The 21,993-nt window shown below is 42.4% G+C and overlaps 2 protein-coding genes across 3 annotated transcripts; both read right to left on the bottom strand.

The window, feature by feature from the left end:
- Nucleotides 1-397: 397 nt before the first annotated feature.
- Nucleotides 398-14,215, bottom strand: vegfba (vascular endothelial growth factor Ba). The gene is made up of 8 exons (XM_053429014.1): nt 13,264-14,215; nt 9,656-9,707; nt 9,366-9,562; nt 9,200-9,273; nt 9,050-9,085; nt 6,216-6,299; nt 4,573-4,806; nt 398-4,265 (listed from the first exon to the last, which is right to left on the bottom strand). The coding sequence occupies exons 1-8, from the start codon at nt 13,339-13,341 to the stop codon at nt 4,244-4,246; spliced, it is 777 nt and encodes a 258-aa protein (XP_053284989.1). The 5' UTR covers nt 13,342-14,215; the 3' UTR covers nt 398-4,243.
- A 2,181-nt stretch (nt 14,216-16,396) lies between these two features.
- Nucleotides 16,397-21,642, bottom strand: dnajc4 (DnaJ (Hsp40) homolog, subfamily C, member 4). Of its 2 annotated transcripts, XM_053428659.1 has the most exons (8): nt 21,553-21,607; nt 21,073-21,192; nt 20,863-20,980; nt 20,334-20,424; nt 19,756-19,937; nt 18,951-19,118; nt 17,575-17,661; nt 16,397-17,471 (listed from the first exon to the last, which is right to left on the bottom strand). In XM_053428659.1, exons 3-8 carry the CDS (start codon nt 20,952-20,954, stop codon nt 17,375-17,377), a joined length of 717 nt encoding a protein of 238 aa, XP_053284634.1. In that variant the 5' UTR covers nt 20,955-20,980; nt 21,073-21,192; nt 21,553-21,607; the 3' UTR covers nt 16,397-17,374. The 2 variants fall into 2 exon arrangements, with proteins under 2 accessions (XP_053284634.1, XP_053284633.1); XM_053428658.1 differs by lacking the exon at nt 21,073-21,192 and having other exon boundaries at nt 21,553-21,642.
- Between the last annotated feature and the right edge of the window lie 351 nt (nt 21,643-21,993).

Genomic DNA, 21,993 nt, shown 5'->3' with positions numbered 1-21,993 from the left:
CTGTGATATAACAAAAAGTACATTATTTGCCTCTGAAATGTGTTGGACAAGAAGTATAAAGTAGCAGAAACTGCAAGTACAGTGCCAATACTTTGTCACTGTACATGAGTCAATGAGTAATTTTCCACACAAAGGCGCGTCACACCTTTGTACTCGCTGAGCGGCTGACTCAGCAGAACAGACGAGAGGAGGAGAGGTAACAATATTATGTCTCATAACACCACGTCACAACAGGGTGGCACTGTAATCAAAAATGCCTGTTTGCCTTTCATTACTGTCAAATGAAGGATTAAAACAAAAGAAACAGTGGGGGAGGGGGCGCTGCTGTCAAACCGGAGGGACGTGAGACGCCCGGGACATGAGCATGGATTAACAGCCACAGGAAGAAAATGAGAAGTTTATATGAAAAATAAGACATTTCCTTTAATAACATCTGTAACATCACGGTTGTATCCTGGTATCATTTTCAATATAGTTGACGATGCAGTATACACGTTCATGTGGACATTGAGTTGATTAATTGGCATTTATACTAATACAACAAGAAACTGCATTGTTTCCTACAAAGACATAATAAAAGGGCACAAATGGTGTAGCAGCAAAAAAAGAGTGTACGTTTTTCTTTATACATGTAGGCTACAGTAGTACAATGTGTTTGCAGAGAAGGGATTCATTGCAGCTGGAATGAAGATACGAATACATTTCTTACATATGCTGTACGTCATACACAAAGTCATGGCTGAGTATTAGAGATTATAAAATATTACATGGTTAGTTAGGGGTCTCTAGGCTACTAAGACACTGGAGGCGAGAACAGGGCTACCTTGACAGTACAATGTAGACTGTGCGGATACAAAGCACACGGATGTTTAATACTCACACACACGATCCGGACATTTGAGTAGGATGCTAATGTGTCCAGGCTGTATATCTGAAAGAGTTGTGCTGCAGAATAAGAACTTTTCTCTTTTGGCGAAATGTCTTCAACATATAAGGCATGTCTGCATGAATGGAGCTTTGCTGTCTGAGTCCATTGGGCCCTTTGTTTCTGCCGTCAGCAGAAGTTCTTTTTTTCCTTATTATTGTCTAATATATATAACATGTGCTTTGCAACCTTGAACACAAGTGCATCTGTACTGAGGTTCAAGGTTTCCCTAAAACATTTCCTTGCTTTTTTACAGAATGCAATATTAGTATTAGGAAAAGAAGGTTGGACAATGTGTCAGTTTACACAAATAACAAATGCATCAGCATAAAAAAGTTGAAAGTGAGTTGGACACTTTGGGAAATACACATTTTCTCTTTGATCGAAGTGTTGAAATATTACATTGTGAGGTGACAAAATAAAATTGTTCAGAACAAATTTTATGTAAATCTTGTAGGGTATGATAAATATGTAGCAAAACAGGCAGTTTGCTATCTTAGCTTAGCAGACTTGAAACTGGGGGAAATCCATAAGCGCTGTAGTTCATTTGTTATATTTCGATTGTTCGGTCTGAGTAAAAGTAGTAATTAAACGTTTCACAGGGGGTCATGAGACTATTTCTTGGCTAGGAACAGTTACTTCCTGGTTTTTGCAAAATAGTTCTGAACAAAACTGCAACTTGTCATTTTCTCATATATATGCATATATAAAAAAAGAGATCTCACATTTCAATTCGTTTATGTTTTTGTGGTGCCATACAGATTTAGTTCCATTTGATCATTGCTTTGCTAGCTGCTTGCCAATGTATCCAGTCAATATGCAAAGTTCAGCTAACTGACTGCTAGCCTCTGTTTCATTTTACTGTAAAAGCATGAAAGAGGTTTAAATCTTCTTATTTAACTCTTAAGTGTATTTCCCAAAATATGAAACTTCCCTAAAAAGCCCAGAATGGTCACCATTAGTTTTAGGCTAGAAATGCTTTGGAAAACAATCTACAGTCCCACACAGTGTCTGGTCTGTACTCAGAGGACAAGCTCATCTCTCCATCTTTAAAAAGTGTTTCCTTTCAGATTACTAAAACACACTAAGAAGCCCCCTGTAGGTTTCTCCACACCAGTGATTATCACTACATATAATCTGCTGCGTATTGCTGCATGTAAATAAAACATAATTATCTTTGAAGAGGTCTGACATAACACAGAGACAGCAACAACAATGCTCTAATACTTGGTCATTAATATGATATAATATAGAGGTAGTGATTGAAGCATTGAGTGACAGTTATAACAAACACTGAACAATGAACGTGAGCGTGGAAAAAAAAAATCTCATCTCAGGAGAGTATAAATACAAAGTTTATCACACCAACCACTGAAAGAAAGTTCTTTAGCTTCAAGGCCGGAACACAAATAATTCAGACTCTGGACTGCAATCTGTTTCCAGGTGACACGTCATTAATCAGCAGGATGACATTAATGCTCGGGGAGAGCGTGGACATGAATCACGGAGTTTCACAGCTACTGTTCCTCATGGAGCTAAGACGTCGCCAATAAGATTTACTCTGAATGAGTGTCAAAAATGGGTTTCAACTCTCTGACCAGCCACTGTGGGTCCTCATCATTGGCAGCAGCACTCTGGCTTTAGCTCGTCATGCTGACTGGCACGCTGCTCGAGACCTCATCCTTTTCTGGACCAGACACAGCTCAACCAACCCCCCCGTTCCCAGCCGGCAGCCAAGCAGCCATGAGCGATCATGGAGTTAAACCAAGAGATTCAGTCAGAATATAAACAAGTCATGTTCCAAATGAATAATACTCTTTCCATCCCGAGCTCGAGCGTGTAACAACAACAGCCATGTTTTCCTTTCACAGCACTGGGAACGGCTATTTGCTTGGTTTCTGAGTGCCGCGGACAACGCTGCCCCACTGATTGTTTGAAATACACATTATAATGTATATAGTCTCCCATTCGTGGCCTGTGTGAGCCGTCTCTGTTTAAATTCAATACATTTGGGTATCGGTTTGGAGGCTGAGTGTGTTCATAGCAGGCCACCCAAGGCGACTCTTTATAAGGGTGGATTAGGGATGAACAAAAACAAAACAAAGACACATTCTGCAATATAGAATAACTTTTCAATCATCTTTACAGAATTATAATACAAATATAAACCAAAGGCGTATAATACAATATGAAAAATAAGTCAATAAGAGGACTTAACATTAAATTGCAAATATAAACAACGGATAATTATTTGCACACTTTGTGTGGCATGAACAAAAGCTTATGGCTACCTGCATTCATTTCACATTGTGTGTGTGTGTGTTTGTGTGTGTGTGTGTGTGTGTGTGTGTGTGTGTATGCCTTCTACAGCTCAAAGAGAATGTGTTTCTGCATTTGCAGTGTCGTCTGTGTTCCTGGTATTATAAGTGTGAATGTTTGGTGGTGAAGCAGTGGACAGCCGCCAGGTCCTCATTATTGTCATTCTCCTCACTGCCTAAAAGCGAGGCAAAGGGAGGCAAAGCGGCTGCTTTCAATCGAGGTGCCGAGAAAAAGATGGAGACAAAAGGCCCAAATTAAACAAATGCCGGAAAGCAGCTTGGAGAGCCAGCCTGTGGTCATACGCTTTGAATGAGAGAGAACGGCTGCAGGGATAACCCATCTGGGTCTTTCAGAGGGAGACCACACAGATACACTCCATCCCTGCATTCAGCTTCACTATAGGTCCTCGCACACTGGGGTGCCAGTTCATGTGCACGTCCTGTGTTCTCCTGCTATGTCTGAGTGCATATGTCCACCAATAATCTGTTTTTCAAATCCTCTTCACTAACATTAGCCTTGACTCAACGTCCCCATGTGTAGTTTCCCTGTGAGCAAAATGTCACAACTTCTACTGCAGCGTCAACACGTCTGATGCCTGTGTCGGTCCACTTCGTCTCTGTGCTTCTCGTTCGGTATGATCGTTCCTGTTTCATCCCTCTACTCATGGGATGAGTTTAGTGACTCTACACATCTGAGGATACATGTGCATGTGGACTGATGGAAGCTTTTCCAAAGAAGCAAGCAGGTGGTCAGATGTTTGGCTGCACACACACACACACACGTATGTAGCTCTACGGTGTATTGAAGCAGTGATGCTACACGTGTCGCTTTACTAGGGCGCTACTACGGGTTCTGATGTGCTTCCGCTAATATTTCCTTCAGTCTGAGATAGTGGATGTCCAAGTGTCTGTTTGCTCCATGGCAGTGATGCTGAGTGTGGACGATGAATCAGCAGGAGGAGGCGGAGGGGAGGAGGTGAAAAGAAAGTGGATGGACAAGTCAAGTCCTCATGGCATCACACCTGCAACAATAAATAATATTAGTAGACAGTTTTAGTCGGACATAGTTTTGACAACTATGGAGCTAATTCATGTAGGATTCTTCAACTTTTCAGAATATGAGCTTGGTGTGAGCGTACTAAGTCTGAAATGGGTTACCCCCCCCCCCCCCCCCCCTTTAAATATACCCACACTGTTTGGGGTTCAGTGAACATACAGCTTCAATTTCTATGAGTTTAACTTCCTTCACTGATTCCTCTAACATAAAACTCAGTGTGTTGTGTTTTTGTTGCGTACCTGTGTGGAGTTTTTTTCTGTGTGTGAACTGACCTGCAGCGGTGAGGGTTGAGCCTTCGGCCTTTACGGCTGCAGCTCTCAGCTTTTATTGTGCAGCGGCACTGACATGTTATCACATCCAGTGCCCACTTCCTCCCTTTGCACGGACGACAACAAGGTGTCGGTGAGGGCGACGGTGAGGGAGCCGGAGTGGAAGAGAGGGTGGTGGGAGGAGGAGTTGTAGGGGGATGAGGAGATGGGGGAGGAAGGGTCGGGGGAGGATCAGTCCTGGAGGGAAGAGGGGTGTAAAGTAAGGATAGAGGCTAAATGTATTTACTCCTTGTCATTCTTTAAAGCACAGCAGAGCCCGGTGGTTTTGCAGGTTTCCGGTTATTGAGTATTGGACAGATGCGAAATTGCGATGAATCCTACAACACTGCTGCATAAGTCACCATCTGGGACCAAGACAGGCTCTAAAAGAAGCCGCTATTTTGCTATTAATGTTATTCAAGGTCGCTAGCAAGGCTAAAAATGAGATGCAATGCTTGTTTGAACCTGCACAGTGTTTGTCTGAATCACACCCACATGATGCAGTGAGTGGGAGATGCATGACCAATGGTGGATATTGTTTCTTTAGCTGTCGACAAACTCTCTGCTCTTTCTGTCCGTCTGTCTCTGTGTCCGTTACCATGGCTTTAGTCACTTGCCTGTCAGGCCGTCAGTTTCTCTTCCAGACACTCTGTACATTCTGTGAGTCTGAGAAAGTCGCCTGTGTCAGTTGGTCCATTAACCGGAGCTGGTTCTGCCCACGTCTTCCCGGGAGGCTGGCGGCCCTAATGAAGTTACTTAATGAGGCAGAGAGAGGCCATCTTTGTTCACATCCTGATGACCACGCCTGCCGCTGGCATGGACAGAGGAGGTGGCATTTGGGGGTAAATTACCCAGATTTCACCCCTGCCAGAGTCTGAATAAAGCCTGTTCTCAGTGATGGATGGGTGCTGAGAGACATCACACCCCAACCCAGCCACCTCTGGCCCCCGGGGGACGGAAATGACTGACAGCAAAGTGAAGGGGAAGCAGATGAAAACAAAAGTTGTGGGGAAAAAGAGCACTAACCCGTTTGTCCTTCAGTGGACCGAAACATGGGAATCATGGCACGTAGCTGCACCTCCCTCAGATCCCAGTGTAACAGGTTAATAGTTTCAGGATGTTTTCACAGTGTCTGCATGTTTCTGCCTGACCTTCTGAACAGTGTGAGCTGAGAATTATTTACTATCGAGTTATGTTGTCACCATTTTTGTTTGTTTGTGTGTTAGCAAGGTTACGCAACAAGTCCTGAACTGATTTGCACCTAACTTGGTGTATGGGCCACAATACAGTATCTCATTGAGGTGACTCTTTGAAGTAAGCTGTGTGTGTGTGGGTGTGTGTGTGTGTGTGTGTGTGTGTGTGTGTGTGTGTGTGCTTGTGTGTGTGTGTGTGTGTGTGTGTGTGTGTGTGTGTGTGTCCTTGACTGGTGTGGCTGTAAAACAAATTGTCCTTCAGTTATAATGTAGACCAGATAACCTGGTTTTGTTCCTAATCAAAACATTCCCACTGAGGCTGACGGTATCAGCTCGGAACTTAGCGCGAAAGTTAAACTCAAGGCTCGTAACTGATTTAAAAACAGTGATTTGTGTTCAGACTATTCAACATACGCAGCTCTGAGGTCTCCATTCGTCTTCTGTCTGGATTTGCCTCTCTCCCTTTTCTTGTCTTTTCTCGTTGGCTTCAGATGTGACCTGAGAAAAAACAAAATGTGGCACAAAGATAATCAAATGGAGATAAATACACAACTACATTAACATGTATCTACAGAGTGAATATGTTGACTGATATGACCCCAACGTACTTGATGTCTTTATTCAATGTTTTTTAAGGTTTACATAACGTTGATCCGACGTATTTTATTTTACTAAAAATTTGTCTACAGCTGTTAGACAACATGTAATATTTGATATGTTTGGCAAAATTTCTTAAATGACATAAGGGGGAATGGCATAATTGTCACAATGAGGGTTTCTTAATTGGATTTGGGCTATAGTCTCCTATCACATCTTCAGTGGGTTATCTCTTCTGTAGTGTGACACAAAGTCAGTGTTTGCTGTTTGTACTTATCTTTATAACAGTCTTTTTGGCCGAACCCATTTTGTTGAATGAAGGAAAATTAAAGAAATTAAGGGCATTAGTGCTGAAAGTCAGACATGTGTCTGCTCAGGAAAAAAAAACAGATAAAACCCTGATGCAAACAGTTAAGCCTTGAACAATCTTCATAAATCTCTTTTTCAAACTCAGACAACTCACAGCCAGGGTTTAGTGGATTTCAAGTGAAAATAAATAACATTAACTGAGGATATTTGTCTGCTTTTCTTTGTTTTATTCCTCACATCTATCAAACTATGTCCTAGCCTCTGAAAATGAGTTTCGAAAACATTTTCCCACATGATTTTGCTGTGCTTCACAATGAGTAACATTTGATGAGGAAATATGTGACTTTTCATGAAATGTATCTTACAGATTGAATGAGTGAATGAAGAAAGAGAGGGAGAGAGAGATAGAGAGAGAGATAGAGAGAGAGAACCAGAGAGAGAGAACAAGAGAGAGAGAGAGAGAGAGTCAAACACTTCTGAGCTTTGTATTTTAGGTCCTTGTCCATCCTGCCTGTCCTTTATTTATTTGTCAGCTCATGTCCTTCTCATCCTGAAAGTGTCCAGTGTCTTTACTAGGTTGAACCTGTTTTATAATTTAATATGTACTGGTGCCCTCAGTGCAAAGAGGATCTGCCACATTTTCAAGGTTTAATTTCTTTAGCTCACGCTTTTCTTATCCCATCGGCTGTAAACTGTATTGAACTTTAACAGTTTGTGGGGACAGGGTTTACCAGCTTCGCCCTGACATTATTAACTGAGTCTGTTGCTGCTCCTGTCGTCTTTGTGGCTCTATTTACTATCATGGATGCGTGACTCTGCTCCATCGGTCTGTGAGAGAGCACATGGCAGGGGAGATAAAATCATCGCTATGGTGACAACAGGATGAGAGCCGTCCCAGGGGATGCTGGGAGAGAGTCACACAGATGCTTACTCGCCGAAGGACAAACACACACATTTGCACATACCACACAGAAACAAATATTTGCACACATAAAAACTCCATCACACATTTATACTGCTGAGTCTGACCACCTATATGTAAATATTCAACAGGACAACATACACATGAGCCCTGACTGACTTTTAAAACAGGTCAAATCTACACACACATACATTGGAATCCTTTATTTATGTCCACATCCTAACAGGAAGCAGGGGGACATAAACATTAAAGATGCAATCATTTGATTGTGCGGATGGACCTGCCAGTATGAGGCACACAAACAAACATCAGGGACTCAGCATCAGTGTCTGTTTCACAGTATACAGCTGTCAGTTCCGACTGACACTCGACAAAACAACTGCCTACTCCACCGAAAGGCTTCATTTGAATTGTTGCATGAATTTATGAACCAAATTTCACCGACCTTTAATGTATCACAACTGATTCTAGAACATTTTAGTCCACTGACTTTGTATTTGAAGCCGCACAAGCAACTTGCATGAGCCAAATAAATCATCCCAGTGAAATAATTGTCGCATCCAACATTTTTATTTGTCTATGTTATTTTGCATAATCTTGAGCCAAATCTCTGGTTGTGTCTATGCGTCTGGATTGATTCCACCACAACGTCTTCATGTTTCCTGCTGTTGTCGATCATCTAACAAAGGCAGAAAAGGCGGTATTTTGTTCTGTAAAGGCAACTGTGTAGATGATCAATCAAAGGAACTACACAGCCGGCCTCAGAAAAGAATAATATTAAACTGGAATCAGAGTCCTGCCTGGTGTTTTTTGGAAAATTGGTATTCAAATGCATTAGTCCGACAAGCACGAGTGCATATATTCTGATTGATTATTCTATGTTTAACTGTTGGTTCACTTAACGTTATGTAATGTGCAAACACTGACATGTTTCATGGAGTGAGAGAAAATAGAGCAGGTGAATTTGGGAAGTTCTTGTATTGAAAAATGTGAAATACTGGACAGACTGAGCCCATTGAAGCGAGTAGAGTTTCCAAATGGTAATATTAACCCACAAAACTAAGTGTTTGTTGTTTTAGCACATGCTGGCACTGGATAATAAATAACAAGGAGCTAATAAGTGTAACCTTAATTTAACACTATTAAGTCACTTATAGTTACTTGGGCTCAATCAGGAAGTGCAGTTTATGGCTGAAACACTCCTCTGAATATCTCCTCCTCATTAGAAGCATCATAAGCAGAATCACAGTGGCATCATTAGTGCAGAGCTTGGACATTAGTTGATGGATGGGGTCAGATAATGTCGTAAGAAAAACTGAGTATCGGAGAAGCAGCTGCTTTAAAATAATATTTAAGACAAACAACAAGAGAAATATCAGAGTTCAGAAAGATAGAGGGAATGAAACAGAGAGTTTGTTACCTTGTTGTGGGTGTTGGCTGGAATTCTTCTTTCAATCTGCACAGAGATAAAACCCACAGTGTCAGAGCAGAGGCTCAGTGAGGTCACTGAACAGCAGGTGCATCATGAATCTCTATCTCTGTGCACAGACAATAAAAGCGTTTTCATTACCTGCACTCACACTGGCTGTGCTCGACAAAGGGCAACTCGATGAGCTCATGTTTCATGAAGGACGTCCTCATCAGCTGCACACAGGGTTAGAAAATGTCACGTTAAACCACAGACACGTCTCACTGGTTCACTTCTAGGGATTTAGTGTGTGAATTTGCATGGATACCTCCATGGTGAGTGTGTGCGTGAGCGAGGGCACACACTCCAGGGCCTCGTCGGCACAGCAGCCGCCACATCGCCTCACCGACACACAGGACGGGACAAAGAGGTGGTGGGTCTCCCCCGGCAACTCCCGCCAAACCTCCACCAGCGTGTCCCGAGGCTCACACCCGCTCCTCGAATACACCTCCAGCCACCGGCGCACTGGTGGACCAATACAGAAAAAGAGTGTGTGTTAAATTACCTCTTTCAGATCTATGCATGAAGATGGGTTCTTTGTAGGAAAAGGGAACATACCTTCTCGACCCTCTCTGGATTTGGGCGAGTCTGCCGGCCGCCAGTGAGCAAGCTGTAGGGAGAAATACAAATATTTCGAAGGTTAATGAGAAAAAACACTGTTTAACATCAAGTTGACCTGTTAGCACTTTAGAGTCATGATGAAGGTTTCATTTCTTTCATTATTTGATCTTTTGGACACATAAGTCGTAAGTCGTAAGCTGTTAACTAGCTTATCTGCTATTTGACTCATTTCAATTATAAAATAATTTCCTGTACACAAACTCTACAATAGTTCACACCTGATAAGATTAGTAGCACATGGTGGTAAGTGACAACCTGAGCTTTGATACACATGCAGGTGGGCAGGAGCAGGAGCAGGTCTACAGTACGGTAACAGCTAAATTAAACATAACTCACTCCAGGCTCTGTTATGAAATATTCACTGCACGGTTTTGGTCCAGTGGTCACTAAAACAAATTCTGTTCACGACCCAAAATCCAACAATATTCTCAAGTCTGAGGGAGGGAGCCTTTTGAGCAGCCGGTATCTGTAACCTTTGCTCTGTAGTCTATCACCTGATTACGGGGTTTGAAACACCTTCCGAGACTCTGCCTCTGGATTTCACTACCATGAACTGCCACAGTCAGAGAGTAGCTCGGAGTCAATGAGCAGGACCAACATGGTTATTTTATATAATGAACTAAAGGAAGCCTGCGTTCTGCAGCTTGGTCAGGGTTGGGTCTGACAGTATTCTACCAATCCAACATTTTGTTCAGATCCTACAAGTCTTTTTATTTCATCTCATGTTACCCAGATGCAGTTTACTTTAATGTATCTAGTTATGTAACCGCTGCTGCCTGGGTGAGACAAATCCAAGTGGGGGAAAGTACAGTTACTCATAAACCTTGTGTTGTTCTGCTACTCAATAAAATGTCAATAATATCCTTTTACTGCATTATGTTTATCTTACAGGTACTTGTTACAGATTTTTCATTCAAAAATATATGTTTATAAAACACCGTACGATACCCAACCTATTTGTTTGGTGACCCCTCAGAAAATCAGACATGACACATTCACTCTAAACTTGAAATTGACCAATATTTCACAAATAAAAGCAAAGATTTGTCAAAAGATTTAAAAAGATTTGCGAAGTGGAATACTTTTTTCCTACAACTAATCAACTCATGACTTCTGAGGTTTCTGTTGAGACCCTTTGGACGGGCCACACTCCTGCAGGTTGGAATTCACTGGACTTAATTTCCAAATTGTAAATAAGAGGTCAAAAATATGACGATCTATCAAGCACAGGAGACATTTTGAGAATCAGTGCATTAACTGTTGATATTTTACATATATTTAGTTGATGATACTTCTATATCTTTACTTGAACAGGATTCTGAATGAATGACATTTACATCAAACTTCATACATGAATAGTTGTAACACTACTGAAAAATCACAAAAAGAGAAACTGCATTTTACAGCCCTGTTTTATTCTCTCTAACAAACACACACACACACACACACACACACACACACACACACACACACACACACACACAAACACACTAACACAAACACTCACACACAGCCGTTATTTGACTTATGAGTGTAAAGACCAAGGCCACTTGTAAGGGAATGTAGACTTTGTCCAGTTGCCCCCTTTTGACTGCTCCACCCCCTTCTACCCAGACACACACAAACACAACCACAGACCCACAACGTTCTGAGTTAGGCTGGGACTGAGGCCATTTTGTGACTAGTAGGATGGGAGCTTTAGTAAGTGTGTCTTTTCTGGATCAGTCTTGGAGATGGAGTTAAGATTACCTCCTTTTGGCAGCCTCATGTGCAAGGAGCTCTTTCTTTTCTTTCTCTCTCTCTTTCTTTCTCTGTCTTTCTCTCACACACAGATACACACACATGTGCACACACACTTCAGAGTGGCAGCCCAGTGCCATCTGCACTGGTATTGCTGTGTGCCTATACTGTCTAACACATCAAACTCTGAGCCAGTCCCAGAGCACCCTGTACAGATGGGCCAAGTGTGTGTTTGTGTGTGTGTGTGTGTGTGTGTGTGTGTGTGTGTGTGTGTGTGTGTGTGTGTATGTGTGTGTGTGAACGAGACCTTGCCCTGCGGCTACACACCACCTCTCCCACTCCCAGCCCAAGCTTCATCGCAACAGGAGGAAGAGGATGACCCCTTTTTCAAATAAGCAGCCTGAGAAGCAGACGGCACGAGAGCTGAGCGTCTCGGGTGTGAGACAGCAGCTGTGAGCTGGTGAACAGGCTCCTCTGTGCAGGTTGACGTGTGCCATGTAGTGTCTAGGAGGACGAACCACTAAAACATATAAAGCAGCACTAAGTCAGAGCTGGATCCCACACTGCCTCTGAGCACTTCTTGTTCCAGATAGAAGTCTCCAGACATAAATAAAAAAAACAGCACATGCAGGTCTCTCCATGTATGTGCCACTGTGTGTGTGTGTGTGTGTGTGTGTGTGTGATGACAAATAAAATGTTAGATGCAGCCATAAATGAGTCCATCAGTGATTATTCAATTATGTAATGAATGCTTTATAGATCAGTTATATCTGAGTAATAAAGAGTAACGTTTGGGTTGCCAGATTGGAGGCTGAACAACGCTTTAGCAGAACACTTGTCAGTTTCGCTAGGCAGCTCAATGATTCCACGGGAATATTTCAAAAAATGGAATGGCATCAAACTGATACATTAAATTAAATGAATGAACTCATTAACTCTCCAATAGTTAGATCAGACAATTTGAGGTATTTTCAAGCCTGCACAATCAATATGCTCTACGAGGTTAGCTCTGGCTTTGACAATCTGTTTAGAAAAAACTTGCAATATCTTAAACGCTCACTGATTAACACATGAAGTATATTTTGTATTCCAATTAGTATTTACCATATTCACCATTTTACAGGTGGTTGGGTGCACTCATCATGTCCACGCCAACAAATAGATACATATTTAGTTTTCTAACCTAATTATTAGTATAAATAAAACAAACTATTTAAAAATGTTCATAAATGAAGTTTAAAGACACTGAGCCAGGCGAGCTGTTTCCACTCTGTTTTCTAAGCTAAGCTAACTACAGTCTTTAATTGTTTAAAACTTGAATACAAAAAAAACAGTTAAACTTATATATTATTGCCATATTGCTATGCCAGACCACAGAATAGCCATATTCCAGGATGTCAAACGCTGGGGGAGGATTTTTCACAACATGGCAACCCTGAAGTATGATCTTACCAGTGGCTCATGATCTGCAGAGCTTTAGTGATTTTATTTATTACGGCTTATAAATGGTGCCTCATTAGAAGGTAGCAGTGAATGAGTTTATGACAGGAGACCATAAATACCAGAAAGTGACTGTAAAGTAATCTCTCGACACTGTTACCGCCCATAGCGAGGCTTCCTGTCACAGGGCCAGAGAAGTGACAAGTGTCATTGACCTGCGGGATAACTTTCACAAAAGCCCCACGTGATCTCCGGCAGACCCAAACCACACAAATACAGAAGAAGTCATTTCAATCAGGTGACTCTGAATATGAAGTAACCTGACAGGTCCCGCAGTCCTCTCAGGTCAAACCATACATTCATACCTTGGCATGAGACGCGGGTATTCTGGTGAGCAGCAGGAACTGAAACATTCCTAGAATAACTTGAAGCATAATCCCCATTGTGCAGGAGTCCAAGGGGCACGCAAAAAATATTTTTGGAGCAATCCCCCCCACCCCCCAAAAAAAAGAAAAGAAAAAGAAATGAAGGTGCACGTCGGTCTGTCTCCAATTCAGCTCGGTGTCCAGTAATCCAGGGTCCCAGCCTCCTCCCGGGGTGGCATCCTCACAACTGGAAGACAAACTTAGACCCTGAACGATCAGGAGACACTTCGCATTAGAGTTTCCTCATTGGACTCAGGAGCGGGCTGCGCGGCGGCTGCAACACGCATCCATCCCGGGCACATGCAACGCGCCTGTCTCAGGTCATGCTCTCACATCTGACTCGAAAATCCGCTTCTTCTTCTTAATGACACTTGCGTAAACTTTAAGTGACGCGTCCTTGTGAATTCAGGACGCCGTCAGTCTGCTGGTCCTGATCCCGTGGAGCCGCGCTGAGAGGTCCGGGCTGGCCTGACTCATTCCCGCTGGAACGTGCTGCCTCTCAGAAAAGCCCGAGTCGCCTGAAAGGAGGAGAACAAATCACATCCTCCAGCCACGGCTCGTTGATCCGGGGACGATCCGACGCGTCGGGCCGACAGTGCCGCATATTCCTCTCCCCGGCTCGGTCACAGTCCCTCCACGCTGTCGCTCCTTCTGGAAATGTGACGTTCCCCCTCCAGGCGCATCTTCCCCTTTTTTTTTTTCTTCTTCTTTTTTTTTTTTTTTGTATCCCCTTATAAATAAACCTGGAATAATATCATGCAGCGGAGCTACAGCATATAGCAGCACAGGCACACACACACACACACACGGACAGGTCTGGAAATGTGGCAGTGTTCATATGTTGTTGTGATCGCTTTCCTCATTTCCTCTGCCCTTGAGACGCACGCAGCGTAACCATTGCGCTGCCAACTTTTTCCAAACGGGACAGGCGCACTGAATACAGGTGCTGCGTGTCTGTTGGTCACGGTGGGGGGGGGGGGGGGGGGGGGTATCCAAGGGCCCCTCACAAGTGGGGGACATGGCTGAAGGTGTCCCCGGGTTTTTTCATATAAAGGTGTTTCAGTGGGTTGAGTCTTCAACTTAAGTATTTCATATACTGATTCTTCTATTCAACTGTGTCTAATGAGCTGTAAATTGTCGATGGTGAATTGACAAACCAAAATGAATCTGCAACTGTTTTGATTCAAGATTTTCAGTAAATTGAATGACAAGATGTCGCCTTGGAATCTGACGGAAGCAGGACTGTGTTTTCTGGCATTTTTTCAGAATCAATAAAGTATCTATCCATCCGTCTTCAACCGTTTTTTGGGATCTATGAAGTCTCTCTTTCTATATATATCGATATAGATATATCTTCTGGCATTTTTCTGGATCGATAGTCTCTCACTCTCTCTCTCTTGTATTATTTGAGAAAATAACCAATAGATGAATGATGTATTTAAATTGAACAACTTTCTGTCAAACAAAACAAAAGACTCCTGTATTGTCCTGATGTCCCGGTCGTGTCAAGAAGAACTCAACTCTAACTGAGATAACAGCACTGTGTCTCTACAGGCCTTACTACCTGCTGACAATTTAAATTATAGTGCGAGTGTTAATAACAGGTGCGACCAACATGACTGATGGCTGTTAGATTCAAGTGTCCCAGTGAGACATGACACAGTGACACCAATGTGACACGCATGCACAACACCTTTCACCCTGAGAGTAACTTGAAATCCAGACACTCATTTTAATTATTTACAACAATTGTTTATCCTGCTCTGACAAAATGTCTGATGTGGAAAAAGCTTTTCGGAAAACTAATGTGACCTAGACCCAGATAATCATACAAGCAAATTTGACCAACTTGAGAAAACCCAAATAAATCAGAAACATATAGCTTTTGGATGTCAGGAGATGGGCTGTAATGTTGTTGGGCAGACATCAGTAATACATTTGCACTATAATTTGACCCAGTATTTGCAAACACACTGCATCCAATCATCTCAGGACCACATCAAATGCGGCAGCGTGGTGTGAAAGTCTAAGAGTCAATCTGTAGCTGATCAAGACAATGATTTATTATTCTGCTCCGTATCACAGTCTTTTGTTTTCCAAATAATAAATCAGAGGGGATACATGTCAGACACGCAGGGTAATATCTCACCGCATGATTTGACACTTTTCTTCTGCAGCTCAGATAAAAATCAATTCCTGTCGTCTTTTAAGGATGGTTTCTATTTTGCAGTAGCTCCCTTTCCCATGAGCCTCGTCTTCCAAATGTGTGTGTAGGTATGCTGACACCAGAATCGCAGTCATTATAGTGTGTTTGGGTTATGACAGGGCACTCACACGCCACATGAGGGTGAGGGTGTCTGTATGCTATGCGGGGATAAGTTATCTCCTGCTTACGTCTCAGGACAGGAGCTGCTGGTGACAAGAACACAAGACTAGCACAGAGAAGAAGGGGGGGGGGGGGGTGGGGGGGGGAAATAAGAAAAGGCAATATGCAAAAACAAATCACATACATTTTTAGGATTCCATAAGTTCCGTCCATACATGTGCAAGTATTCTTAAACAGAAAACCCTGGAGAATGAAGCCTTTCCCCCCATCGTATCATTAACAAATACTGTGTTTGCAGAGAAGATTTATGAGCAGCAGTTTCATAACCAAAACGACACATGCAATTTCAATATTTGTACTGTAACTGCAATCATATATCTGCTCCAAATGTGAGTGCAGAGGTTGAGCAGCACTGTGCAAATTCACTTTCATAAATGATGGCCACTGAGATCATGGAAAATACTTTTGAATCTTAGAGCAGACCAAATAAATAATTATCTCTCTGCTGTGGTTGCTCATTAAAAAAAATGGTCGACAAATGCATATCAAAGCCCCTTGTTATTTGTATTAATTAGTTTCTCTGTTTCAAAATGCTCCTCGAATATGTTGTTCCTCAATTCTCTTCTCATATTCTTTGGAGGGAAATAAGAAAAGCTGGAGGCAAAGTTTGAAAGGCAGCGTCTGCAGAATGTTCTGCCTCACAGTAACAAAGTGTGTGAGAAAGAGAGACGAAACAAACAACAATGATTGATGAGGAAGAGTTGATCTTTTAATCATTCCTCACTGAAAAGCCTGCAGGGAAAAGACGAGGCAGTCGAAAACAAAAAACAACCTCTAATCTCTAAAAACCAAAAGGCAATATGGTCAAATGGTTTATACAATAACCAGTGTACTTTCCATTCAATGTGCACATTTTCACAGTCTCAATGTCATTAAGATTAACATTGTTTTCCGATACCATCACTTCTTAACTTATTAAATATCTTTTACAGTCTGAAACAAATGTGTATTTTTCAGTTGAATTGGCTGGCAGCAAGATCCTGAACTTCAAAAACTGGGAATCTTAAAAATGCCTTGAAGTGATTCATGTTTCCACCGCACAAAATGGGGGGAGAAAAAGATTAATGAAGAGAATACTTTGCACTTTCAAACCTCAACAGAGTGAGGTCTTAAAACAAGCATAGAAAAGCATTAATCTGTCCCTTCCCATTGTAACCACAGACATGATCTTGTTCAACTTCAGTTAATACCAGCAAATGTATCGGCATTCAAGTCATGACTTAATCATCTGATCTCATGTGCCATTAATTCACTGTCATCTGTGAGCCTTGTGTGTTGTGTACCTCTGACACAGCTGAGGACAATAACTAACATGAACCTTTGAGGTTCACATTGTTCATTCAGGCTCCTTCTAACAAAAAGAGGAAAAGGTCGGAGAATCTTCTTCTTAGCGTGCACCTGATGCAAAGAGAATTCCCTCTATAAACGGTTCAGTCTTATATAAAACTCAGCTTGGTCAGAAATTCACACCTTAGAGAACCAGTTGAAAATATTCACACTTCACAACCTGATTCTTGTGTTTCTTCCTGAGGATCGAGGCTGTCTTTTTTTTTTTACTTCAACCGAAAAATTTTAAATTCTAAAACTAGCACCACATTCAGTCTGCCACCCTCCACCTGCTGAGACGTCAGACTCCAGCATCACAGCACGCAGCAGGAGACTCTCCTACTTGGCGTCTCCGCTGTTGGGGTTTTTGATTTTCTCCTGGAACTCGGCGTGCTTCTGCCGGAGGATTTCTGTCTGTTTCTTAAAACCGTTGACCCTGTGGAAGAGCACGGGAAAACACCTTCAGTCTCAGCTTCATATTCAAGCATCACAAAACAAGCAGTTAGCAGCCACATGCGCCTTCACTGAGAAGACCTCACCTTGCTCGCTGCTTGGAATCATTATAGATCTCTGTGATCACTCTATCTTTCTCGTCCATGAAGTTAGTGTGCACGTCTTCCAATTTGCTGAAAGACACGGAGAAACAAACACTGGAGTTGCAAACGATCTTAACACAGAATAAACTTTGCTCAAGCTAAAAGAAGCCCAGGGCTCAGCAGGCCGCTCGTGTGCTCGGTCGCATTTATGAGTTTGTTCAGCTGTTAGAGCAGCTCCTCTGACCACAGAGAGGTGAATCTCCACAAACAGACCCGGCACCGAGTCAGTGTGTGAAAACAAATACGGTGACACAAGCCCAGAGGTTGTGTCTAGGGACACATGGCACAGAGTCATGTCCACAAACAATCTCATTCAACTGGGTGTGAATTCACAGCCAAGAGACCTCGAGAGGGCAAAGAGAAGAAAACATAAATTAAGGAAAACAGTTGAAGAGACAGCGGGAAGATGGGGTGGGGCAGCATCCTCCCCTAAATACATCCAAATATTTGCAATGGATATACTTGTAATGACAATGCATCTAGCAATTCACACTTTCCACACAGCGAGGAGTGGACTGGGGCCTAAACACAATGGAGACCACACAGACACACACACATACACACTGAGGCTAATGCATTAACATCAAAGAGCATCCTCTTCCTTGCACCTCTTCAACACGTGCGCATATCACTTTAGTTCCTCCGGTTGAACACCTGATTAAACAGAAGTCATGACAGTGCACTGAATCACTGAAGTCTGGATGGAAGGTTACCAAACCTTGTGCAAACACAGGACATCCGTGACGTCAGCACTCCATGAGATCAGGTGGTCATTAGTTTGTAGATGCAAAACAAATTGATCTTTAATCTTTTGATTAATTAAAGATCATGATGGGCATGAAGCGGTTATTTCAGCAGCCGAATAATAACCGAATGAGTCTGAATGATCTCACGGTCCCTCAGTTGTTAACATACTATATTTATCTGATGTGTAAAACTCAATGAGTGAGTCGAGACACTTTGTTCCTAGACATTTATTATAACAGAGATCAGAGCCTGCAGAGCCCTTCAAGTGTCAAAAGGTCTCGCAAAACGAATTTTCACAATATATAACGAATCTAAGGTCATTGAATGCATTTGTGTGGCACTGGTGTCCCCCGCTCATGGACGCAGACACACCTGCTGAAAACGAAATCCTTGGGGAAACCCTGCTACAGTATTTAACGGACTTTCAAAATACAGTTATTTCACATGTTTACTGTAGCAATAGTTCTGACTGATCTTTTTCATTCTTCTACTTTCTGACAACCATTGGTGAAAGGGTTCCGATTCAATAAGTGATGGAAACATGGCGAGCATCACATCATGTACGTTTTTACCTGAAGAAGACTATGTGAGCTCCTACGCTGAGAAACATAGTGAGGACGCAGTAGCCCACCAGGCGGAAGTTCCTCCTCCTTCTCTTCTGCTGCTCCTCTGACAACATCTCAGGGGAATGAGACCGATGAAACTGATCCCAGTAATAACTGTTGTCCTGAGCGTTCGTACTGGGAGGGGAAGTGGTTGAAGAGAGATCATGATTGTGACATTTAACACAGAGCACACCAAAGGTAAAAACTAAGAAATCTTATCACAAGCCACAGACTCAAGCAATACTTAAATGTACTTTATCACTCTGTCAAGCACATTCATGCAATTTGCTACTTGCTGTGCAACCATACAGTTGATGTATCTGTATCTATGGCTAGATTTTGCCTATGGTTTTCCAAAGTACTGCAATGGACAAATTACTTCTGATCCTTTCATTTTACTGATGAAACACACAGAGATTTTCTTGTTTTCAAAAAAAAACACAGTGCATCTCCAGCGATCCGAGTAACAAACAATCAGCCACAGAGTGGTGCACAAGGTCGAACAAAGCCTGAAACATGAAACTATGCAGCACCTCTGGCTCGCTACTCGACAGATCATTTTGTATTATTTTAGTTTCATTGCAGAGGTGGAGGATTCAGGTGTGTAGCCATCCCAATATCATATCCTGTGTTACAGCAAGCAAACACAACCCACATGGACTCAGTGTTGAAATGAATTATGAATCTTCTGTATTTATTCAAGAGTGTTGGAGTGTGAACCAATGTTAGAATTATAAACAAGCAATGCCTGACAGGTTGTGTGTATCTTCACCTGGCTCTGTACGTGGTGTGGTTGGAGGTGGATGTAAAGGCCTTGCCCCCGGTGTATCTGTGTCTGATTTGGAAGTCGTACGCCTTCCTGCTCGACTCTTTGCTCAGAACATGGTAAGCCTCATTCAGCTCCACAAACTGGCCGTGCAGCGCTGGGTTCGACAGGTCGCTGTCTGGGTGCAGCTGCAGAAACATGGGAGGAGGGGAGCAGGGATGATCAGGTGTAGAAAAAAAAACATCCAACCAAGACATTATGGTGCAGACCCAGCTTATATACAACACACAATGTTCTTTCTGTCTCTGTTTAACAGAACAGATGCTTGAATATGTACTGTCACAACCAGGATTTTGTCTCTGAAGGTTGAGTTGCATCATCCCTCAGTTATTCTACAATCACAAGGTAAATACACACGTCCATCCTTATTTACACTGGATGCTACTCCAGGAAAACAAACAGTCAGGAAGACCACTGTGGGAACAGTTACAAAGTAGAAACCTGGCTGTGAGAGGCTGCCATCAAGTGGCCAGACATATGTTTTATTCTGGCACATGTTAATGAACCCAGACCAGGAATCCTACCTTCTTAGATTTGTCAAAAAAAGCATTTTTGATTTCCTCCAAGGAGGCATCAGATTTGATTCCAAGGAGATCGTAGTGGTCCAAAGATTTTCTATGGTGAGAAAGCAAATAACTCAAAATGAAATAAAGGTCTTCAGATCTAAACAAAGCAGAGTACATTCAATTCATTTAAAATAACTGTATTTAGCTATAAGTAACTTTACTTATGTAAAAGCATCAGTGCGTGTCATACCTATATCACAACGACATACCATATATAAGATCCGGAGAGCAATCGACTGTGGTAAGTGCAGCTTGAAAATTCTTAATAAATAGTGATAAAATGAATAGATTAGAGTCCGATGGATGTAAGCACAACGCTCTGCATGGCTCTCTCTCCCCATTGTGTGTGACCTGTGGCTCCAGTCTGAGGTTAACTGGGTGTATTGGCTGATAAATGCGTGTGTTGTTTCTATATTTGCATCCCTACACATACACATTAAGATAACCACAGTGATTAAATCCAACACTGCCACATGCACGAGTCTACCTGTGAGCGTGGCTCTGAGAGAGCAGACGCAGTCCACTCCTGCAGCACCACACACATCTCTGACACAGTTTGAGCTGGGCCTCCAGCCGCATGGTGGGAGGATTTCAACGCAGATGACCTGTGTGGGACATTTTGACATCAGCAAGGAAACAAACATGAACAGGAGAAGCATAGAAGCCTTTGAGAGTTTATACAATAAACTAGACTCACCAAGACTCAAACAGATGTTTATGTTGCACTTTGAGCTCACACAGAAACTGGAGGGATTTGATCTGAGGATTTTGACTCAACCAAAACCCGACCTGTCACTCACTGTAACATGAGGTTCTGCTGCAGGGGGCGTGTTGACCGTTTGAAATACAAGTTACTTCTTGATCTTTAAATCTGGGTTTAAAAATCACTGTGACTGGCTGCATCACCACGCGCACACACACTACTGGCTGAGGTCACATGTCCACGCAGTGTGTCGAGTTAAAACACAGAGAAAAAACAGGGTTTCATGGAGGAACACTTTGTTCTGCTGCCTCAACACACAGGCTGCTGCTAGCTGGCGTTAGCTTCAAGTCGTCCTTTGCCACTGTTAGCGTGCTAATGCTAAGGAATGTTCTGGTAAACGTGAAACAATGACGAACGTGAAGTCGTGATTTAATAAGTAGAAGAGAGTGAATCGAAGGAGTGAAAGTGACAAACCTGCAGCACTTTGCTTCATAACAGTGCAGCTGGTCACTGTTGCATAAATTCAGAAGTGACGCGAGCCAGGGCACCACCGGAAGAGGGGAGGCTCTCTTTCGTAATAAAAGCACCCAAGTTAACTACAGTTATAAAATGTAACTTTCAACAGCTCAGACGTAACTGTAGATTTATTTTTTACTATTTACACAAATAATGTTTGATTAGAGTATTCGTAAGGAGTACAGTTTTATGCAAAAGTTTGAGGAAACCTTATGATTTTATTTCCATTCGCAGCGGAGGTTTATTAAGAGAAGGACAACACAATAACACGCCCCTTCACGTGTCTTCTCTCTGGAGTTAAACAATCTTCAACACCTGGAGGTGAAATAACTGGGTTCTTTCATTTTCATTGTTCCGAAACTAAGTCCTCGAGATTTCAAATTGCCCCCCCCCCCGAAC

This window comes from Pleuronectes platessa, chromosome 8 (assembly GCF_947347685.1).
Source record: "Pleuronectes platessa chromosome 8, fPlePla1.1, whole genome shotgun sequence".
Taxonomy (NCBI): Eukaryota; Metazoa; Chordata; class Actinopteri; order Pleuronectiformes; family Pleuronectidae; genus Pleuronectes; species Pleuronectes platessa.
The sequence above is the reverse complement of the archived record's forward strand: the minus strand, read 5'-3'. Positions and strand labels throughout refer to the sequence as shown.